General features: G+C 40.4%; 1 protein-coding gene and 1 long non-coding RNA gene across 2 annotated transcripts in view; one reads left to right on the top strand and one right to left on the bottom strand.

Moving 5' to 3' along the window:
- LOC114816473 overlaps positions 1-22,389 on the top strand; it is a 192,747-nt gene that overhangs the window by 54,540 nt on the left and 115,818 nt on the right. The gene's annotated exons all lie outside the window — the stretch shown is intronic.
- DCN (decorin) overlaps positions 15,159-22,389 on the bottom strand; it is a 39,210-nt gene continuing 31,979 nt past the window's right edge. The window contains exons 6-8 of the mRNA XM_001511850.5: positions 21,757-21,850; positions 18,032-18,170; positions 15,159-16,006 (exon numbers count right to left, since the gene is read on the bottom strand). Of these exons, the coding sequence (XP_001511900.1) occupies positions 15,812-16,006; positions 18,032-18,170; positions 21,757-21,850 (428 nt within the window). The 3' untranslated portion in view covers positions 15,159-15,811. The remainder of the gene's footprint in view (positions 16,007-18,031; positions 18,171-21,756; positions 21,851-22,389) is intronic.

A 22,389-nucleotide genomic window follows, 5' to 3' on the forward strand; every position in this document is an offset into this window, starting at 1 on the left:
GGTATTTAAGTGCTTACTATGTCCCGAGCACTGTTCTAAGCGCTGGGGTAGATACAGGATACTCAGGTTGTCCCACGTGAGGCTCACGGTCTTAATCCCCGTTTTACAGATGAGGGAACTGAGGCACCGAGAAGTGAAGTGACTTGCCCAAAGTCACACAGCTGACAGGTGGCGGTGCAGAACGGAGAGTCAGAGGGGGACGTGAGGACTCAGTCGGGAAAGGCCTTTTGGAGGAGATGTGATTTTAATAAGGAATGGAAGTGGGAAGGGTGGGGGTATGTCGTATATGAAGGGGGAGACTATTCCAGGCCAGAGGGAGGTTGTGAAGCCATGAAGATGGAATGCAAGGCAATCAATTGATCAGTGTATTATTGAGCACTTACTCTGTGCAGAGCACTGTAGTTAATGCTTGGACAATGGAATCCCCTTGATTCTATTTATTGCTATTGTTCTTGTCTGTCCGTCTCCCCCGATTAAACTGTAAGCCCGTCAAAGGGCAGGGACTGTCTCTATCTGTTACCGATTTGTACGTTCCAAGCGCTTAGTACAGTGCTCTGCACAGAGTAAGCACTCAATAAATACTATTGAATGAATGAATGAATGAATAACAGAGTTTTAGTAGACACATTCCCTGCCCACAAGGAGTTTAGAGTCTAGAGGACTGCTCAACTAGATGAGAACCGAAAGGAAGATCGAATAGTATCTGAGGAAGAGCCCTACAAAGATAGTAGAATAATATCAGGCTGAGGAAGAATTTATAATCCCAGCATGCTGGGTGGATGAAAGTTCAGAATTTTAAGAATGAATTGGCATTCTGGTCGATGATTTTAATATAGATTATCCATTTCCTTCACTTTGCACACAAAGTGGAGATACCAGATGAAATTGAACTGGTGTTTTCCACAAGTAAACAAGGCTAGAATTAAGGATTTGGGATTGTTTCACCTTCCATCTTTTTTCTCTGTTAATGGAAAAAGAGATTTCTGACTTGTATTCATTTTTTCTGCATCTATTAAAAATGCAATGGGGCAATTCAGACTACTCAGTGCTTGGAAAAGTACAAGAGTAGAACTATTCAATCTGGCCCTGTTTACTTAAAAGATGAAGAGCACCAAAGCTGATATTCTTAATTTCCTTTCTTTTTTTATGTCTCCATATGGACTTGATCTCCCTTAGGGTTGCATGCAGATAGATTATTCTCTTTCATTCTAAAATCAGTGTTTATGACACTATTTCCCTTGATGGCTTCCACAATCCCCTCCCTCCTTCAAAAAAAAGATTCTGGCCAAGATTTGGGAAAGAAGGCGAAAGTGAAATGGTAGAGAAGTGGGGAGGGGAAGAGTAGGAAGAGGAGAGCAGAGCTGATATACACATCAAACTGATATGGTGGGATGCTGTAATGATAATTGTAGGTGACAATTCCAACAAATATATGTACAGTACTCAACAGTGCAGGATTTCACAGTTTTCTCAAAACTCTTCCTAGTACAGGGGGATTTGTTTCTCACTTGGATTAATTTGTATTGAGGTGATTCTTCCCTTAAGCCTGGGGTGATATTAGAAGAACAAATGGAGAATCTGTCTTCTGGAGTTAGATCAAGGGATAATTTTCCAAAAACAAGAGCTACTGCACAGTTTTAAAGAGAAGAATATCCCCAGACTATTTTGAATATTATTTGTTCAGAACACGGAGCTGAACGTTGTGTTTGACAGCTTGCTATTTCTGCAGCCAGTTTAAAAATAAATGTGTATGTATGTGTATGTAGGGATAAGATACAAAATGCATTAATATAACATCAAAGCATATTTGAAATGAATTAGCTATGCAACCATGCTCTAAAATAGAACAGACTGTGGACTCAATAATTAAATTACTCTGCCTCTCATTTCTAGTCCCTTTAGGGTTATTTCTTATGGAAATCTGATTTTGTGGAAAACTGTGTCTGCCCAGTGCTGTTATCCTGGTGGTATAGATAACAGAAAGAAAAGGAGCGTGATTAATGTCAAACTGTCAATATGTATGCTGGTACACTGCAAATCTCTTACATATATAGAATTTTGCTGGATTAAGGATATTTCAAAAGTATATGCATGGCTGAATATGACACAAATTTGGCTACCAGAATTCTTTCTTTAGGAATACGTACGTGATCACCCAATGAAATACATGTATATCAGCTGTGGCATCCAGGGATAAAGTGGATTCTTTCTCTGAAGTTGTAAGCACATTTTTAAAGTGACATCATATTTATCAAATAGCTACCATTAAAATCAAATTGAGCTCCCCAAATTAATAATAATTATAATGATAATGATATTTGACAAGTGCTTACTATGTACCAAGCACTATTCTAAGTGCTAGGATAGATATGAGGTAATCAGGTTGTCCAACGTGGGGCTCAGAGTCTTCATCCCCAATTTACAGATGAGGTAACCGAGGCCCAGACAAGTGAAATGGCTTGCCCAAGGTCACAGAGCAGACAAGTAACGGAGCTGGGGTTAGAACCCATGTCCTCTTACAAGCCCATGGTCTTTCCACTGAGCCATGCTGCTTCTCAACATTGAAAGCACTAAAAAATACCAGCATCATCATTGTCATCCTGATGCCGGCCAAGGGTTTGGAAGACCTTGGCCGAAAACTTGCGTTGGTTTAAATTCCAGGCAGATATGTGGCCCAGACTGCAATGACAATTAACCCGGAAAACCTGTTGCAATCAAGCTACCTCACTGGATCTGTTGTGGTCTGATCACTCTTTGTGCTGCTAAAAATTCGCTGCTAAAAATTTCAGCCTTTGTAGTTTGCATATTTGTCATGCCAACTATACCACCACCTCTTGAATTTCAGAAAATTATTCGGTAGGGGGGAGGAAGATTGAGAAATATAATTTCTGTCATTTGTCCTTCTATGGGATTCGTGATCTCTTTCTTTGCTTGAAAAGGACTTTCATAAAACGGCTCTGGAATTTTAAAATACGAGTTGTTGTAGATGCATTGAGACTACGCCCCGGTGCTCTGATCTCTGTCCGGACCCAGCCACGGTGAGGAGGAAACAAAGCTGGGGGCCCGGTGTGTCGGGGCAACCTAGGCTTCCCACATTTCTGGCAGGATCTGACCACCCCCTCCTGCCTACTGGACCGTTGAATGAAGGCCTGTAATTTATTCTACTGTTCTACTGTCAGTCTCCCCCAACTAGATTGCAAGATCCTTTAAGGCAGGGATCATAACTACCCACCTTATTGTATTATTCTTTCCCAAGCACTGTGCTCAGTAAATACCATTTGTAACTCCTAGATTATCCTACCTCTCCTAGCAAGCGACTCATGGAGAAGACCTAGACATTATTAACTCAGACCCCAATTGATCCAGTGAGGCAGGTCGGATTGGAGCAGGTTTTCTGGGCTTATTGTCACTGCAGTCTGGGCCATATATCTGCCTGGAATTGAGACCACCGCAGCTTTTGGCCAAGGTCTTCCAAACCTTTTGCCTGCATCAAGATGATGATGATGATGATGGTATTCGTTAGGTGTTTACTATGTGTCAAGCACGGCTGTAAGGTCTGAGGTTGGACACAGTCCCGGTACCACGTGGGGCTCACAGTCTTAATCCCCATTTTACAGATGAGATAGCTGAGGTACAGAGAAGTTAAATGACTTCCCTAAGGTCACAGAGCAGACAAGTGGCCGAGTTATAATTAGAACCTAGGCCCTTTCGACTCCTAGACCCGTGTTCTCTCCACTAGGCTATGTTGTTTCCCCTAAGATGGAAGACATAAGGTTCAGTAAATTCCCCTTCACCTGATTTCTGTTTTTTTTCCAGAAGACCAGTAGGATTGTTGTACATTAGGACATGCTGGTAGCCATTGTGGGAGGAGAAGAAAAGCCAGAATACAGGAGAGGTCAACTTTCTACTGTACACCTATCAACTATTTCAGAAAGTTAGTTTTTGAGCAGTAACTGATTTTCAGTAGAGTAACACAGTTGTCTTGTCTCCAGCTCATGCAGATATCCAACATTTTAGAGTAGAAAATCAGAGCCAGTATAAGCAAAACTGGATTCATTCCGTGGTTTATTCCATTTCCCTTTTTGGGAATAGGCCTTGGAGCCACAAAGAAGTACAGAGGAACATTTGACCTGTTGGAGATTTTTCCCAGAAGTTGTGTTAGGTTGGACTAGACCAGAGGAAAAAAAAAGGGAGTGAGTAATTTTAATGATAGTATTTACTTCTCTGTTGACTGTGATTATTATGTAATGAATGATCCTGTGGTAAAGCCCCACCTGGTCATCTGAACTGGTGCCCTAGTGAAATTATGCTACATACGGTCAAATAATATTTCCCATATAACAATAGGATAGCCCATAGTTGCAAATAATTTTCCAAAGCCATTAGGCCCACAAATTCATTTTAATGTTCATTTGTGCATTAATCCCACTCATATTTACTAAATTTATCTTCCCATTATTTCTGCTTGCACTGCATTTTGTACCGGTAATGGTAGTATTTGTTAAGCATCTATTATGTGCAGAGAACAGTGCTGAGCACTGAGGAAAAATTGTACGGGTAAGAATTAGAAATGTTCCCGACCTCAGGATGTTCACGGCTCTGCCACATGTCTGTTCTGCGACCTTGGGCTAGTGACTTCTCTTCTCTGTGCCTCAGTTATGTCATCTGTAAAATGGGGATACGAACGTGAGCCCCATGTGGGAAAGGGACCGTGTCCAACCTCATTAACTTGAATCTACCCCAGCACTTAGAACAGTGCTTGGCCCATAGTATACACTTAACAAGTATGATTATTATTATTAAGAATAAAGCAGGGAGACAGATTTAGCAACAAACACATAATAAAAGATGAAACAATACAACACAAAAGCAGCATAAAGTACGAAGATAAAGGTGAATTCTGTAAGAGCAGTAGGGTATTATGGCTAGAGAAGCATAGATTCAGACTATGAGTCTCATGTGGGACAGGGACTGTGTCCAACCTGATTAACCTCGGTTTATCCCTGTACTTAGTGCTTCAGTCATTCAATAAACAGTCACAGTCCCCACTGACAGCGAGCTTACAGTCTAATATTAATGTTGGTATTTGTTAAGCGCTTACTATGTGCAGAGCACTGTTCTAAGCGCTGGGGTAGACACGGGAATCAGGTTGTCCCACGTGGGGCTCACAGTCTTAATCCCCATTTTACAGATGAGGTAACTGAGGCACAGAGAAGTTAAGGCACAGTCACGCAGCTGCCAAGTGGCCGAGCCGGGATTCGAACCCATGACCTCTGACTCCAAAGCCCTCTTTCCACTGAGCCACGCTGCTTCTAGTGCTTGACATGTAGTAAAGCACTAAACGTAATGATAGTAATAAAAAAAAAATCAGTCACTGAGGCGCAGCGAGTCACAGTCTGCTAGATGGACTTTCTTTACCTTGTATTGGCTTATTGCTTATGCTCAGATCTTTTGCCTGTGGTGAACCATCTGCTCCTACCTGCAGCTGTGACCTTGAGGTCTAGCTTCAGGTGGGAGCTGGAATGGTTCTCTGCTTGTCGTGCAAGACCAAAAAAAGTCTGGGCTCCTCTTGGTTTCCCTCGATTCCACCGACTACAATGCCGGATACTTCTTTTATAATTTAACCAGTTTGGAAGTTATATGGTTGTGCAAGGTTATGTTTTTGCAGAGATCACTGAGTGTAAAAGAATAAAATGAAATACTAAGTCAAGTTGTAGAAGCAACAAATATATTGAACTATTTTTCATATAGATTGCTCTTGGAAGAAAAGATTTAAGATATATCTTGCCATGGTCTTCAACCCTATTTTGTATACCTAAAAATACTCCAAGGGATACTTAATCTGCTTAATCACGATGCATTACTTCATGAAAACACTGTTTTATTTTCTTCTTTAATTTAAAAGTTTGTTGTCCAAAGAAGTCTTTTAAGACATTATGCCTGTTGTAAACCAACCAAACCGCAGGAGGCCAAGGTTGGGTTGGAAAACAGGAACCTATGAGGTGATCGTTCTAAACTTGGTCAAATCATTTTTCCTTTTCTCCAGTAATTATACATTTGAATTCATAAATGCCTGCACCCGAAGGTACATCTGAATGCCTCACCAGAATCTGTTGCTACCAAGCTATTCCAGGCGCCACAAGAGTAATGTCAACGGGGATATATTTAATGATTGCTTTAAACCACAACAACATTTAATTTGGTTAAAAAAGTCAAACCAAAGAATTCCACTTGGTTTCTGTAATCTGACTCAGTTGTTGAAATGGAAAGATACTTTTTTCCTTTTTTTCTTTATTTGCTGTGCTGAATGAGTCCCCATGGACTGTTGTAGAGTCATTTTCTTAAACTCTAAAGATGTGTTCTTGTAAATAAGGAATACCATACTGATTCTACCTTCCAGATTCCTGACTCACATGTAACACTTTTTACCCTGCTTATCTACAGAGCAGCCCCTTTCATGGTTTATTAATTTAGTTTTTTTAATCTCCAGAGAGATTGCTCTAAGATAGTAAGACTTTGGGGTTATTGTTACTTATTTTGTCTGACACACATACTGCTCATCATTGCTAATACACCCAACCTTAAATAGTTCAGTGTCTACCTGAACTATTGCATCCTACTGTCATTCTTTCCTTGATCAACTTTCTCAGATGACGTAGAATATTATAGGAACTTATAGAGATTGATGCAGGCCCAGATGAGGATCACCTTAGTTTAGATTGATTTTTTTGTTGTTGTTCTTTTGTGCATAAACCCCTTGATGCAAATTAGTGAAAAGGTTTTGGGGGGATTGTTTGGAAGTTAACTATCCCAACCCATCCAGTACAAAAATTGTATTTATTTTAAGGGAGTTGATAACATCAGCCAAATCTCTGTTCTGAGCATCATCCAGAGTAGAGGCTTGTTATGTATATCTAAACATGACAGATTAGAAAGTATAAAGAGAGATTTAATTCCAAACAGGACATTGCAACACTTGTCCAGAAAAAAAAAAAAGAATTCTATTTTCCTGATATATAAGAGCGAAACTGCCCTCTCAAAGGACACCAGTGACCTCCTTCTTGCAAAATCCAAAGGCTCCTACTCTATCCTAAACCTCCTCTCCCTCTCAGCTGCCTTTGACACTGTCGACATCCCCTTCTCCTCAAAACGTTATCCAACCTTGGCTTCATGGACTCGGTCCTCTCCTGATTCTCCTCTTATCTCTCTGGTCGTTCATTCTCATCTTCCTTTATGGGCTCTTCTTCCCCTCCCATCCCCTAATGGTAGGGGTTCCTCAAGGGTCAGTTCTTGATCCTCTTCTGTTCTCCATCTAAACTCACTCCCTTGGTGAACTCATTCGCTCCCACGGCTTCAACTATCATCTCTACGCAGGTGACACCCAGATCTACATCTCCTCCCCTGTTTTCTCTCCCTCCCTCCAGGCTCGTATCTCCTCCTGCCTTCAGGACATCTCCACCTGGATGTCCGCCCGCCACCTGAAACTCAACACGTCCAAGACTGAGCTCCTTATCTTCCCTTCCAAATCCTGTCCTCTCCCTGACTTTTCCATCACTGTGGGCGGCACGACCGTCCTTCCCGTCTCACAAGCCCTGATACCTTGGTGTCATCCTTGACTCCGCTCTCTCATTCACCCCACACATCTAATCTGTCACCAAAACCTGCCAGTCTCACCTTCACAACATCGCCAAGATTCGATCCGCCCTTTCTTCTCCATCCAAACGGCTCCCTTCTTGGTACAATCTCTCAACTTATCCCGACTGGATTACTGCATCTGCATCCTTTCTGATCTCCCATCGTCCTGTCTCTCCCCACTTCAGTCTTTACTTCACTCTGCTGCCTGGATCATCTTTCTACAGAAACGGTCTGGGCATGTCACTACCCTCCTCAAAAATCTCCAGTTGTTGCCTATCAACCTTCGCATGAAGCAAAAACTCCTCACTGTTGACTTGAAAGCTCTCCATCACCTTGACCCCTCCCACCTCACCTCCCTTCTCTCCTTCTACAGCCCAGCCCGCACACTCCGCTCCTCTGCCGCTCACCTCCTCAATGTGCCTCGTTTTCGCCTGTCCCGCCGTCGACCTCTAGCCCACGTCCTACTTCTGGCCTGGAGGGCCCTCCCTCCTCATATCCACCAAACTAGCTCTCTTCGCCTCTTCAAAGCCCTACTGAGAGCTCACCTCCTCCAGGAGGCCTTCCAGACTGAACCCCCTTTTCCACCGCTCCTCCTCCTCTCCCCATTCCCCCTCCTCCCTACCTCTGCTCCATCCCCTTCCCTACAGCACCTGTGTATATTTATACATATTTATTACTCTATTTCATTAATGATGTGTATGATCTGTAATTTTATTTATCTATTTTTGATGCTATTGATACCTGTCTACTTGTTTTGTTGTCTGTCTCCCCCTTCTAGACTCGGGCCTGTTGTTGGGTAGGGATTGTCTCTACCCGTTGCGGAATTGCACTTTCCAATTGCTTAGTACAGTACTCTGCACACAGTAAGCGTTCAATAAATACAATTGAATGAATTCATTTAAATTCTAGATATTTGTATACATGGATATCAGACACCTAGAAATGCAGACATGAGTACAAATAATAGAAACACCAGCACACAATTTCAGAGGATATCGAACTGCTCGAGTAGGGTAGGAGCTGGAAAAATAAGAATGATGGAAGACAAAGTACACTCTCTGTTTTAATTAATGGCATTTAGTGAGTGCTTATTATGTACAGAGACCAGTATTAAGTGCTTGGGGAAGGACAGAGTTGGTAGACACAGTCCCTGCCCAGAATGAGCTTATAGTCTACAGTAATTATGATAATAGTAATTATGGTATTTAAGCGCATACAGCCAGACACTATACTAAGTGCTGGATGGATACAAGCAAATTGGGTTGGTCACAGCCCCTTGTCCCATTTGAGGCTCACAATCTCATTCCCCATTTTACAGATGAGGTATCTGAAGCCCAGATAAGTGAAGTGCCTTACCCAAGGTCACATAGCTGAGAAGTGACAGAATCAAGATGACTTCTGACTCCCAGGCTCATGTTCTATCACTACACCGTGGTGCTTCTCTACAGTCTTCCAGTTGTCCCCTGATTGTTCCATTAATTGTTCAAGGAATGAAGTGGAAGACAAGAAGATTATGGAAAGGCACTTCTGAAGTAGATAGGCTGATTCATAGTACTTGGGAAAACAAGCTCAAAACATTGCATCAACCCTTGTTTTGCCTCACTAATTCCTAGTTAAGTGTTTCAGTTGTGCATCTATGATATTCTAAGACCACCTATAGACTATGGACCTTTTAGCCAGTTTCTTAACATACAAACCAGGTCAATCAAGTGAGGAATCTATCTCATTATAATGTTCACTTTTAATAAATTAAGGAAAAAAGTCATTAGCCAAACACTTTTATTTTCAACTCTTAGGAAACACTCAAGTCATTGAGTTTGGGTTTTCACTTGAACATTCATCCTGAAGTATATTTTTCAAATCAGGGTTCATTTTGGAAATGTTGACAACACCATAATGAAAATAACACCAGTAGGGGGTAAGGTCATTTGTTATGTCTGATTTCCTTTAGAAACCACAAGAATATTGCCAGAGCTGACTGCCAGACCTAGCCCAATAAAATGTATTACTCAAATGGGTGACTTTTCATTTGTTTAGTTACCAGTAAGCCCTTTCTACACTGGTGGGGGAAAATCTGTTTTTCTGGAAAAACACTGGGGAAGACTTCACATTTACAAAACCAGCATGATTTCTTGGTCGAAGTTAGAAAAAAACAGTGTCGTTGAGAGCGAGAAGAGATGGAGTTTGGATTGTGCTTTTGGACTGAGCATGTAAGTGGTGTTTCTGCACTGGTGTGGTGAAAGATGGTATTTGTAAAACTGTCATAGAATGAAATTATTTCTCAACTAAAATCCCAGGAATTATTGTACCGAATTGGAATCTCAGTCTTCCAAAGCTCCTTTTACTCCACCCTTATCCTTCTCAAACTCTCTGATGTCTTTGTCACTGTCGATAACCCCCTTCTCCAGAAAACCTTATCTAACCTCAACTTCACTGAAAAATGCCCTTTCCTGGGTTTCCTCCTATCTTTCTTGCACTTTGTTCTCAGTCTCTTTCAAGAGCCCTTCTTCTGCCTCCCACCCCCAGTGGGAGTCCCTCAAGGCTCAGTTCTGGGTCCCCTTCTATTTACCATCTACACCCATTCCTTTGAAGAACTCAATCGTTCCCATAACTTCAATTACCATCCCTTTGCCAATGAGTCCCAAATCTATGACTCCAGCCCTGATCTCTCTTCTTTGTATTCTTGCATATCCTCCTGCCTTCAGGACATCTCTTGGATGCCTTGCTGACCCCTCCAACTTAACATGTCCCAAACAGAACTTTTTGTGTTCCCACCTAATCCCTGTCCTTCTCCTGACATTCCCATCACTGTAGACAGCACCACCATCCTCCCTTGTCTCACAAGCCTTTAACCCTGATGTTATCCTCAACTCATTTGTCTCGATCAACCCATCTATTCAATCTGTCACCTCATTTGTCGGTTATTAAAATCATTAAAATTCACCCTTTCCTCTCATCCGAACTACCATGTTAATCCACGCATTTATCATATCCCACCTCAATTAGTGCATCCACCTCTTTGCTGACTTCCCTGCCTCCGGTCTCTCCCCACTCCAGTCTATATTTCTCTCTGCTGTCTGGGTCGTTTTTCTACAAAATCATTCAGTCCATGTTTTTCCACTCCTCAAAAGCCTCCAGTGGTTGCCCATCCACCTCAGCATCAAGCAGAAACCCCTCACTAAAGGCTTTAAAACACTCAATCACCTTGCCCCCTCCTACCTTACCTACCTGACAACCCAGCCAGCACACTTTGTTTCTGCAAAATCAACGTACTGACTATACCTCGATCTCATCCATCTCACCAGCAACCTTTGCTCACATCCTGCCTCTGGCCTGGAACATCCTCCCTCTTCATATCCAACAATCAAAGCCTTATTTAAAGCACATCTTCTCATAGAGACCTTCCCTAAATAAGCCCTCATTTTTTCTTCTCTCACTCCCTTGTGTGGCAGTCTGTCCCCTTCCTCAGCCCCACAGACCTGTGTACATATCTGTAATTTATTTGTTTATATTAATGTCTGTCTCCCCCTCCAGACTGTGAGTTCATTGTGGGCTGGGAACGTCTACCAACTCTGTTATATTGTACTCTCCCAAGGGTTTATTAAGGTGCTCTGCTCACAGATTATGATTGATTGATCTTCAACCCAAGTCTTTTATCACGTCAAAGGTAAAACAGCCAAGTTTGGTAATGTGTATTCAGGGACCAAAAGCCTGCTGTTTTCTATACTAGTGTGCTAATTACTAAATTCTTAGTCTGGTGGTGCTCGCTGGGATAGTCACAGTGGGCTGATATCTTGCAATCTTGGGCCTATTATATATCCAGTTTACAGGATTTTTTTTCAAGGGTAAAACCCACAACAAACATCATCTCATGCTACCTACTGCTGTGAGATGGTTATCTGTTTCTGTTTTCTCTGCGTGAAGGGTGATTTAGCTTTGTTTGTGGATAGAAAGCATTTTAAATAGCTAGGCACTGCACATTTTGTGGTGTGCTTAGGTTGTGTCAATAATTATTCTAAAAGTATGACTCAGAGATGTAAGGAAGAGCATAAATTAGCATGACAATCCAAAGCTAAATGATCAGGGCATCTTATATACAGATAACTGCAATTAGTAAAGAAGTAGAAGAGGAATATATTATGTCAAACACCTCCTTGAAGAATGTTAATAGTATTAATGTAAGTTCATTAATTCAATAGTATTTATTGAGCGCTTACTATGTGCAGAGCACTGTACTATGCGCTTGGAATGTACAAATCGGTAACAGAGGCAGTCTCTGCCCTTTGACTGGCTTACAGTCTAATCGGGGGAGACAGACAGACAAGAACAATGGCAATAAATAGAATCGAGGGGATGAACATCTCATTAAAACAATAGCAAACAAATAGAATCAAGGTGATGTACATCTCATTAACAAAATAAATAGGGTAATGAAGATATATACAGTTAACATGAACATAAAATAGTCTCCTTTCATGACTAATTCCAGTCCTGTCACAACATGTGTTTTCACTACACGTTTTGGCTAGAATATTGTTGAGGAATTAGAAAATGCTTATCCAACAAGGCAAGCCTATTTGAATATGGTGTAAGGAGAAACAGCTTGGCTTCACAGTGTCAGGATGGGTGAGTACTACGAAGTGAGTTTTCCTTAATGGGAGGTTTTAGATTCAGAAACACAGGCTTTCTGAGATGGGGATCACTTTATTGTATAAAATCAAATGACTCTCCATCCCCATCTAGGGCTCGACTCCCCAGAGAATCAGGGTGTCTGCAGCTTTGTGGGTTTTTTTTCCACTTCCTCCTCCATGTCTAGGGCAGCTTCGGCGGCCCAGGCTGGAGTCAGCTCTGGGCAAGTGTAGCTGGATGCGTGCCTCTCTTACCCCCGGGACCCTTCTCAGACCTCTTAGAGAAACAATGTTGCCTAGTGGATAGAGGACGGGCCTGGGAGTCAGAAGGATCTGGGTTCCTATCCAGGCTCCACCACGTCTCTGCTGTGTGACCTGTGTGACCTGAGTCAATTCACTTCACTTCTCTGTGCCTCAGTTACCTCATCTGTAAAGTGGGGATTAAGATTGAGAGCCGTATGAGGGACAGGGACTGTGTCCAACCCAATTTGCTTGTATCCACCCCAGCACTTAGAAAAGTGCATGGCACATAGTAAGTACTAAACAAATACCACAATCATTATTATTATTGTTATTAAGTGCATAACAAACACCACTGGTATCATTATTTTATTATGATGTGTGCCTGACACCGGAAGAGGCAACAAACCTTTACCCCATCTCAGGGTGGCCAAATATCTGAAACAAAGCCTTCCCATTGTGCATCCCTACCGTAGTTCCTCATCTCTGACCCTGTTCTCACTCCTTTGATTTATCTATTCTGATCAAATCTCAGTATCAAAAGTTGCGGTGTTTTTCTTCTTGATTTCAGTATTTGTGAACGACTATTTTCTTCTGTTTTCTCATTAGATTCTAAGCCCCGTTTCTCACCCATTATAACACTCCTTTTGGTAAAAGGCTATTGTCTATTAATGCTGATATTTCTTAGAGTTTAACCCTCTGGTTTTGCTGGGCATGGGCTCTGAGTTCCATCCTTGTTTTTTGGGGGGGTTTTTTGGTATTTGTTAAGCACTAATTATCTGCCAGACACTGCTCTAAGCGTTGGGGTAGATACAAGATTATCACATAGGGCTCACAGACTCAATCCCCATTTTACAGATGAGATAACTGAGGCACAGAGAAGTGGAGTGACTTGCCCAAGGTCACACAGCAGACAAGTGGCAGAGCCGGGATTAGAACCCACATCCTTCTGACTCCCAGTCCCATTCTCTACCCGATAAGGGATGCTGCTTTAACAAAAGCCTTAAAAAAAGAAGAATTAAGAGTTCTGACAAGAGTTTTTCAAAGCACTTAATATGGACCTCAGCAATCAACCAAACAGTGATATTTTGAGCACTTATTCCGTGCAGAGCACTGTACTATGCAGTACGAAAGTACAATGGAGTTGGTAGACATTGTCCTTACCCACAAGAAGTTTACAGTCCAGAGCCGGAGACAGACATTAAAATAAATTGCAGGTACATTTAATTTCTGCAGCACTGAGGTTGGGGTGAATATCAAGTACCCAAAGGGTACAGATCCAAGCTCATAGGTGACGAAGAAGGAAGAGTGAGTAGGGGAAATGAGGGATTAGTTGGGCAAAGCCTCTTGTTTGAGGAGTTGAGATTTTAGTAATGTTTTAAGGTGAGGTGCCTGGTGGCCTGTGGATATGAAGGGGGAGAGGAGTTCCAGGCAAGAGGAACAACGTGGGCAAGGAGTCTTTGGTGAGATAGATAAGATGGAGGTACAGGTGGATGTTAGACGAGTGAAGCGTGGAGACTGGATTATAGTAGGAAATCAGCAAATTAAAGCAGGAGGGGATGAATTGATTGAGTACTTTAAAGCTGATGGTAAAAGTTATCTGTCTGATGAGGAGGTGGATAGGCAACCATTGGGGGTTCTTGAAGAGTGGGGATATGTGAATACAACATTTTTTAGAAAATTGCCATGCTATGTGGAATGTCTTCTGTGTATGAGCTTTCCACTTTAGAAAGGATGACCTGTTTTTCTCTATTAACCTCTTCTACACTCCCAGTTAATTGTGTAGGGTCATAGTTTGGTCACCCATTGTTTGGGGTTACTAAAACTTTGAAAATCATGTATTTTTAACAGGGCTGATCTTCTAGTGTGTTGCTTGCTATTTTAACTATCTCTAATTAATGTTCACTTTTTTCCAGTTATCTAAGTCTAAATTGAACATCCTTGCTTTTGTGGGTTTCTGGAACCTCCCATCCTCAGAAAGAGCCTTCAGTTTTATTTGCCTGTGATAACTATACTACAGTTACTCTTGCATTTCTGGCTCCTGCATAAGATACTATCAAGTACTCATAGATGAGAGCTGTTCTCTCATGTCCCTTAAGATATTTGTATATGCACACTGAGGAATATTTTTGCATTTGGTGTGGATTTTTTTAACGTGTTCTAATAATGATGGTGTTTATGAAACGTTTATTATGTGCCAAGCACTGTGTTAAGTCTAGGGTAGATATTAAACAATCAGATTGAACACTCTGAGCTTGGGGGAGAATGGGTATTTCAACACCATGTTCCAGATGAGAAAAATGAGGTACTTGACCAAGGTACCCCAACAGGAAAGTGGTGGAGATGAAACTAGAATTTGAACCTCTGCTTTTTCCACTGGGCCATAGTGAAGTAATATGTTCGTGGAAACATTTGTGGTAGTCTTCAAATTGGTTGCATTTGTTGATGTTTTCATAAACCAGTGAGAATGCTGAGACGCTATACGAATCCAACATTGTCTAGCTTATTGTACATATGTTCATTTCCTATAAATTTTGGGTAAAGAACCAACAAATGATACTCGAGTTGTTCATCTTTTGATGTCTAAAAATTTCACATTTGAGTTATAAACCACCATGAGCCAGAGTTGTTAAGAGGATAAATAAAAAACACCTGGGACTTCAATTGATTTATTATTTTGGTCAACAAAGTGTTATGACTTTGTCAATAGATTTCATTCTGGGAAAGTTTGTAAACAGACACTGTTTGAAAGTAAATGACTACATTATGAGTTTATTTTTATCAAAATAATGACAATAGCAAAACTCTTATATTTTCCATGCTAAAGGATACATTCAAGATTAGATTTTAAATATATGACCAGATTTTTTTTTTAACTTCCTTGGTCTGGATTCAAATTAAAAAATGTTGATTCTGCCCTTAGGACATTGGGAACGCCTATTGTTCCCAATTGATCCACTCTTAAGTGTGTTGATTTTTAAAAATTATTATTATTCCTGAATGTTTGACAAGTAGTTATCCCTAATCTCATATACAATTGAATGTAGAAATCAGTATTGCTAAATTGAAAATGCTTCATAAAGTATGCTGATAACACAGGCAAAATGAGGCGAAAATATTGTGTTTTGTTTTTTTTAACTCTAGGCATTCAATGTCATGCGTAGTGAACTGTGTTGTATATCAGTGGATAACACCCACTTTAAAGTTAGGTTTTCAGTACTGAGTTTTTTATTTTATTTAGCAGTGACATGAACAGGCATTGAACAACAGTTATTTCTAGCTGTTGAACAATTAAGCTCCCTCTAGATTTACTTGAAGTTTCCAAGCTGGATGGCCGAGCGTTCGTAGACACACCGGAAAGTAGATGGCAGGATTTCCCAGTGCTTCACTGGATTGCTAAAGAGACTTACGCCTGAGTAAGAAGCTTTTTTGGTATTGTATCCTGGAGGGCAAAAGTCGTTCGATCCCACAGCAGAAATATTATTGTTATGAAGATAGACCACCTGTGAGAATGAGAAATGTGATAAAAGAATCAGTTACATTTTTCCAGCCCGTTTTATTAGATTCCTTTTCTCTTCCCTCTTCCCATGTCCATCAGTGACACGCACATTTAAATGTGCTGCTTATGTTAAAAGGATTCTCTGGTTTGGTTCAACATCTACAATTTTAATGCTTGAGTTAGTCCTCTATTTAGGATGCAGTGATATTCAATATCTAGGTGAAAAGACAAAAAGCCAAATCTTGGGGCAAGTTTCTCATTAGGGAAAGGAGTTGGTGCTTAACCTAGAAAGAACAATCAGGATTCAAAACCCCATAACATCCTGTAAAGTTAGGGAGTTGTGGCAAAATAGAACCCTGGAAAATCATAAAAATAAAGATGCTTTTTTATCCTCATCCTTATTGAACAGGTTAAATTTGACAGCCAAGTGCATAACTGTCCTCGACCAGAGACTTTTGTGCTTAATTGAAAATCTGATATCAAGCAGTTGTCAAAAGTAAGAATGGGACTTATGGGAATTTTGTATCTTCTTTTTGTATGTGTGTGTTTTCCATGTACTAAAAATGGTATGTGACTGCAAGCTTCTTAAGCTAGGAAACTGATGTTTTCACACCTATATATCCATAAATGTAATGAAGATTTCTAAGTGTCTGTGTATTTCATTCTGAAGCTTCAAGGTGAAACTTGGAAGAAAACCTAGGGGATGTGATTCTTGATAGAAAAGAAGTCTGAAAAGCACATTAATCGATTTGTCAATGTTTATTGAGCACTTACTGTGTGCAGAATAATAATAGTAATGGTATTTGTTAAATGCTTACTATGTGCCAAGCACTGTTGTAAGCGCTGGGGTAGATACAAGGTAATCAGGTTGTCCCATGTGGGGCTCACAGTCTTCATCCCCATTTTGCTGATGAAGTAACTGAGGCACAGAGAAGTGAAGTGACTTGCCCAAAGTCACACAGCTGATAAGTGCCAGAGCCGGGATTAGGGCCCATGAGCTCCGAATCCCAAGCCCAGACTCTTTCCACTAAACCACGCTGTACTAAGCGCTTGGGAGAGTACACTACAACAGAGTTGGTAGACGTGTTCCCTACTCACAGTGAACTTACAGTCCTAGAGGGGAAGAATTAAACTAAATGCCTTTTTCTTCAATTCCTATTTGATCATAGAAATATTATTAATGACAGTGGCTAAAAATCTACTAGTTTCAAAAACGATCGTTTATTGTTTAAAACTGAAAATAAACTCCAGTTTTTATTTCTACAATTTAGTCAATAATCTACTTTAAAATTCTGTTATTCCCAGTTCTAATCTACTGCTATCTTTATAGCACTGCTATTTGCATCATTTCTCCTTGGAGATTAGAGTGAAGAGAATTAGATAACTGCATTAGTTTTGCATTTTTAATGATGAAAACAATTTCTATATCGATGTCAATTATTAACTCTTTTGTAAGATACAAGGAAGCTAATAATTTACTTGATATAGAAATTGATCCTGTTTTAAGATATGAATAAGATAATAATATACTTTAATAATAATACAACTTGATTCTTTCTCTAAGTATTTGGACAGTTTATTTTATGCTTCATGTAAACCCAAGGGTAGTTTTTCTTCTATCCCTATAACGTCACTGTAGCTGAAGCTAACAACTAAACAAATTGTACTATATGTTTACCCTTTGGCATGCTAATATTTACCACCGAATCCAATTACGTGTCTAAAGAATTGACTTAAAACACATTTCCCAGCTTTTATTTGTCAGGCAAATTAGACTGTAAAAGATTACTGTCTTTCCTATCGACTTCAAGATGCATAGACTCAACTCAGAAGTACATTATTTTTGAATAATTAAAATAATCAAAATACTAATGATTCCTTTTCATTTATGTCCATCAGTGACTTGGTTGAAGTCATGAGTCACTTAGGACCACTCGGAGAATGTTTAGCTTGGGAAGTTCCTCCCAGTGTGTTCGTAGGTAGATCACATTGACATATTCTTCTCGACTAATAGCATTAATTCATTTACCTGAATATATTTGTGTTCAGCCAGGCCCCCAGGCACACGGAGGAGCTTGTTATTGTCCAGGTGAAGTTCTCTCAAATGGGGAGTGTTAGCCAGAGATCCATTATCAACCGAAGAAATACTGTTGTAACTCAGGCCCAATCTGTAAGAAGGGAGAGTGTTAATTCTTATTTCGATGGCCGTCGGTTTGTCTTAGATTTTCCACGTGAACTTATTTGCCATTAAAGGAACTAGAATTTTCCTTTTGTCTCTTGATTGATGACTGAGGAGTACTTTCTTTAAGGGCGTTATAAGTGTGTAATTGTGAAGTGGTCACTGGAAACATAAAGGGCTGTTTGTGATGGCTAGGACCTATAGGGTTTGTAGTCCAGGGTTTTGGATAAGACTCTCTCATACCCAGTCTGATGGATGATCCTGGATCTTCAGGATCTGCCCAGAGGAATTGATTCTAGTGCTAGTGGCTTGTGCAGCACCCCCTACTCTTTCCCGGCCTGCCAGTCTGTTTCCTGCTGGGGCATAGAGTATAGCAAGCGAGTGGGCTAGTGAGTGCAGTTCATTGTAAAGTGTATGAATCCAAATCTCGTGCTCTGACAGGACTGTGTGTATCATACAAACCAAACCGCCACCTGTCTGCTGTGCGACATTGGGCAGTTCGCTCAGACTTCTCTGGACCTCAGTTTCCTCATCTGTAAAATGGAGATTAAATCCTATTCCTACTTAGACTGCGAGATAGGGATGATGTCCAACCTGATCCCAGTGCTTAGTATAGTGCTAGGCACAAAGTAAATAAAAACAAAATGATTAAAGCATCCCACTTGGCATTCATCGCCACCTTCTATGATATGATAACCAGTCAATCAGTGGTATTTATTGAGTGTATGCTGTGTTCTGTTTACTGTACTAAGGGTTTGGGAGAATATACATAGTACAACAGAGTTGATAGATTAATTCCCTGCCCACAAGGAGCTTACCTTCTAGAGGGGGAGATAGATATTAATGGATTACAGATATGTACTTAAGTACTGTAGGGTTGATAATGATGAGGATGGTGATGGTGACTCTCGTATAACTGATGGCAAGGTGCCTCGAATTTCAATTTCTTCACTTAAGTGATCCATTTCCTATAGCGCCTATGGGTGCATTTTGGGAAGATGGCACTGCTTCTGCTTGTACTATATTTTTTTGCTTCCCATGATTTTGACAATATCTGAAAGATGCTGAATGCCAGGGACAATCTTTTTTCTCTCCAGTTAGCCCAGCTAGTTCCACACTCGGAAGGAGGCCCATTGCACAGTTGCTTAGAAATCATGGAGTTGCCTCTCCTCCTCATCTTTCTCCTTGAATTCTGCCCAAATTCCACCGAGGAGCTAGCATAATTACCACTGCTGCAAGAGCAAATAAATAGAGGTGGCTGGGTGATAGCCCAGGGTTGATTACCAGGGGAAGGGATAGCAAAGAAAGGAGAGGAAAGGGTCCAATTTCTAGCATTCCCTCTCCAGTTTTATATACAGGGAGGAACTAGAGCTAGATCGGTGAATTCCAATCTGTGTGCATGTGAAGGTTATTTCAATATGTTGTGTTTTCACTGGAGCTTTCTAGATTCAAAGCCAGATTCTAATCAGTTTTATGCCCAATGCTTGAAAAGTGAAAATACGACTCTAAGGAAGGAACATCTTGGTTTCTGAAGCTCTTTGGTTACAAACAAAACAGATACAGGAACTGAAATTCTCAATATGTAAGAGATGTATTTGGACCTTGTTTTTGTCTATTGCTTTTTTTCTTTTTCTTTTTTTTTGAAGGGGGGAGGGTTTAATGGTATTTGCTGAACTATGTGCCAAACACTGCACTAAGCTCCGGGCTAGATACAAGATAATCAGATGGGACAGAGTCCATGTTCCCATGGGATACACAGTCTTAACCCCCAGTTACAATCTTAGCAATTGGAATAAAAAATCTAATCCTCTAGACTGTAAACTCGCTGTGGTCAGGGAACATGTCTACCAACTTTGTCATCCAAGTTAATGCAATGCTCTGCATACAGGAAATACTCATTAAATACTATTGATGATGATAATGATGCTTACAGAGGAAGAAATATCAGGTTAGCTGCTCTAGACTTTACTGCCAGTTATTTGTTCTTTCACAAGTGGTTATTATACCAAGGAAATGAAATTAATATTTAAGCATGAAATCTCTACATCATCTATATTTAAGATTTGTATTGGAGATAAAACAATTATCTTATTAAATCCAGCAAAAGATTAATATAGCCTTACCCTAATGTAACTCTGAATTACTTATTTAACATATATGTATAATTAGCTGCCCTTCGTTTTCAAAGATGGTGCTACTATAATAATGATCCTAGAGATAATTTTACTTGTTCACTATGCCAGAACTAAAATCCAGAGGATCTGCCTATATTTTTCTACAGCTAGAGGGACCTGTTCAATAAGAAAACTTTGCAAGATGACCTAAATTGTCATTGTCCGGGAACAAAAATGATGCGTTTCTGATTTATTTGGTGATCTTTTTACATTGTGTACTGAATTGAAAAAGCACAAGATAGATGGTTTCTTAAAACCCAGAGGCCCCATATAAGATGGTATTGTCACAGGACATGCTGATTCCTATTACATCCAACCCTCGTCATATGGTAATTATCCATACATTGGTAGCAGATGTGGCCTCATACATCAAGCCAGAGTCCTAAGATTATCTCTAGAGGATAACGCATACTTCATTTATCAACCCAGAGATTTTGAAATGGAAAATGAGAATTCAGTCCATTTGGTCCAATTCATAACTTAGCCTCTGGGAAGGAATGATTCACAACAGTGGCAGATCAGAAATGAGGTGCTGGGTGAAGGAAATTCAAAAGTGTCTGTCCGTCTGCCTTTCTACCTGGTTCAGAACAGGAGTGCTAACTTTGGAAAAACAAAAAGCTACATTGCCGTTCTGTGATTTCACATAGGGAAGTGTGAAGAGAACTTTTCAAATCCCCGACCCCCGCTCTGCCCCAGGTTCTGGGTCGATAACATGCATAGACTGTAAAAGTAGTGAAGACCGTGGCAAAACCCAAACCATCGACCTTTCTGCTATTCTCCGCTATTCTCTCTTCCAACCCGGCTGCTCGCGAACTTTCCAAATCCATTTTGTATTCAATTGAGTATTAAGTACAATATTATGCTCAAATATTAGGTCTGAAAACATTTGGAAATGATTAAATTTGATTCTCTCAGGCATACTCAAATCCAATCTCTGCAAATTTCAGGTTCAGGTCAGCATATCTCTTAGTGAACTGAAAACTACCCGATAGTCTGAATGGAAGGTTGAGGAAGTGGTAATGACCTAAGCCTGTAGAGATACTAAATTCACTGTGGGCGGAGAACTCTGTTGTTTTGTACTCTCCCAAGTGCTTAATACAGTGTTCTGCTCACAGTATACACTCAGTAGATGTCATTGTTTGATTGATGCTTTGCCCTCTACCCACCTTCGCTTTTTATTTCTTAGAAATTAGGCTTTTTTGAAAGATTACCAAATATTTTGATGTGAACTGTCTATATTCTGAGCAAGTTTAATTACTAATTGTGGTATTTGTTACGTTCTTACTATATGCCAGGCACTGTCCTAAGCACAGGGGGTAGATTCAAGCAAATTATAAATTCAATCAATTAATTCAAGATTCCATTTCAGGAGAAAAGTCGTATCACTATGTTAGCAATTACTTAGCCAAATTGTTCAGTCCTTTCAGAGAAGATGAGTCCACTTTAGTGATTTTGTTGCCATCAAGATGGAGTTCAGTGAGAGAACTAGGAAGACCTAAAATATGAAAATCAAAGATGTAAAAGTGGTTATGTGTTACAGAAATAACAGAATATACATATTGACTCAATGAGACAGTCTGATATTAAACTTTCCAAATAATTGACAGCTGTAGGGAATTTATTTGAAAAATTCTATAATCAATTCTGTCCCTGGTTTTTCTCAGCCTCTTGTCTTATTATTTGTGCTTGCCTTACAATCCAACCTTTCTTCCTCAACTGCTTGGAGAGCAAAATTATGTTCCCCAGATTCTGCCCTGGAACTCAGAGTGAAAAATGTTAATCAAAGAGAAAAATGATGCAGCCAAAGGACCAGGCAGAGCAGAATTTAGGGTAGATGACTGATTGGGTGGCAAGTATAAGGAATTAGGATGGCTAAAAGCTCCATTTTCCTTGAATCATTTTCCAAAGCTCAAGGGATTAACTCTGGTCCTGCTTCACTGCTGAGTTTAGTCCATTGTAACTGTTTCTGTGACTCATCAGCCTTTGAGCCAACTGGCTCTGTCCCCTTCTGAGGCCTAACCTGGCCATTACCAT

This window comes from Ornithorhynchus anatinus, chromosome 14, assembly GCF_004115215.2.
Source record: "Ornithorhynchus anatinus isolate Pmale09 chromosome 14, mOrnAna1.pri.v4, whole genome shotgun sequence".
NCBI classification, from domain to species: domain Eukaryota; kingdom Metazoa; phylum Chordata; class Mammalia; order Monotremata; family Ornithorhynchidae; genus Ornithorhynchus; species Ornithorhynchus anatinus.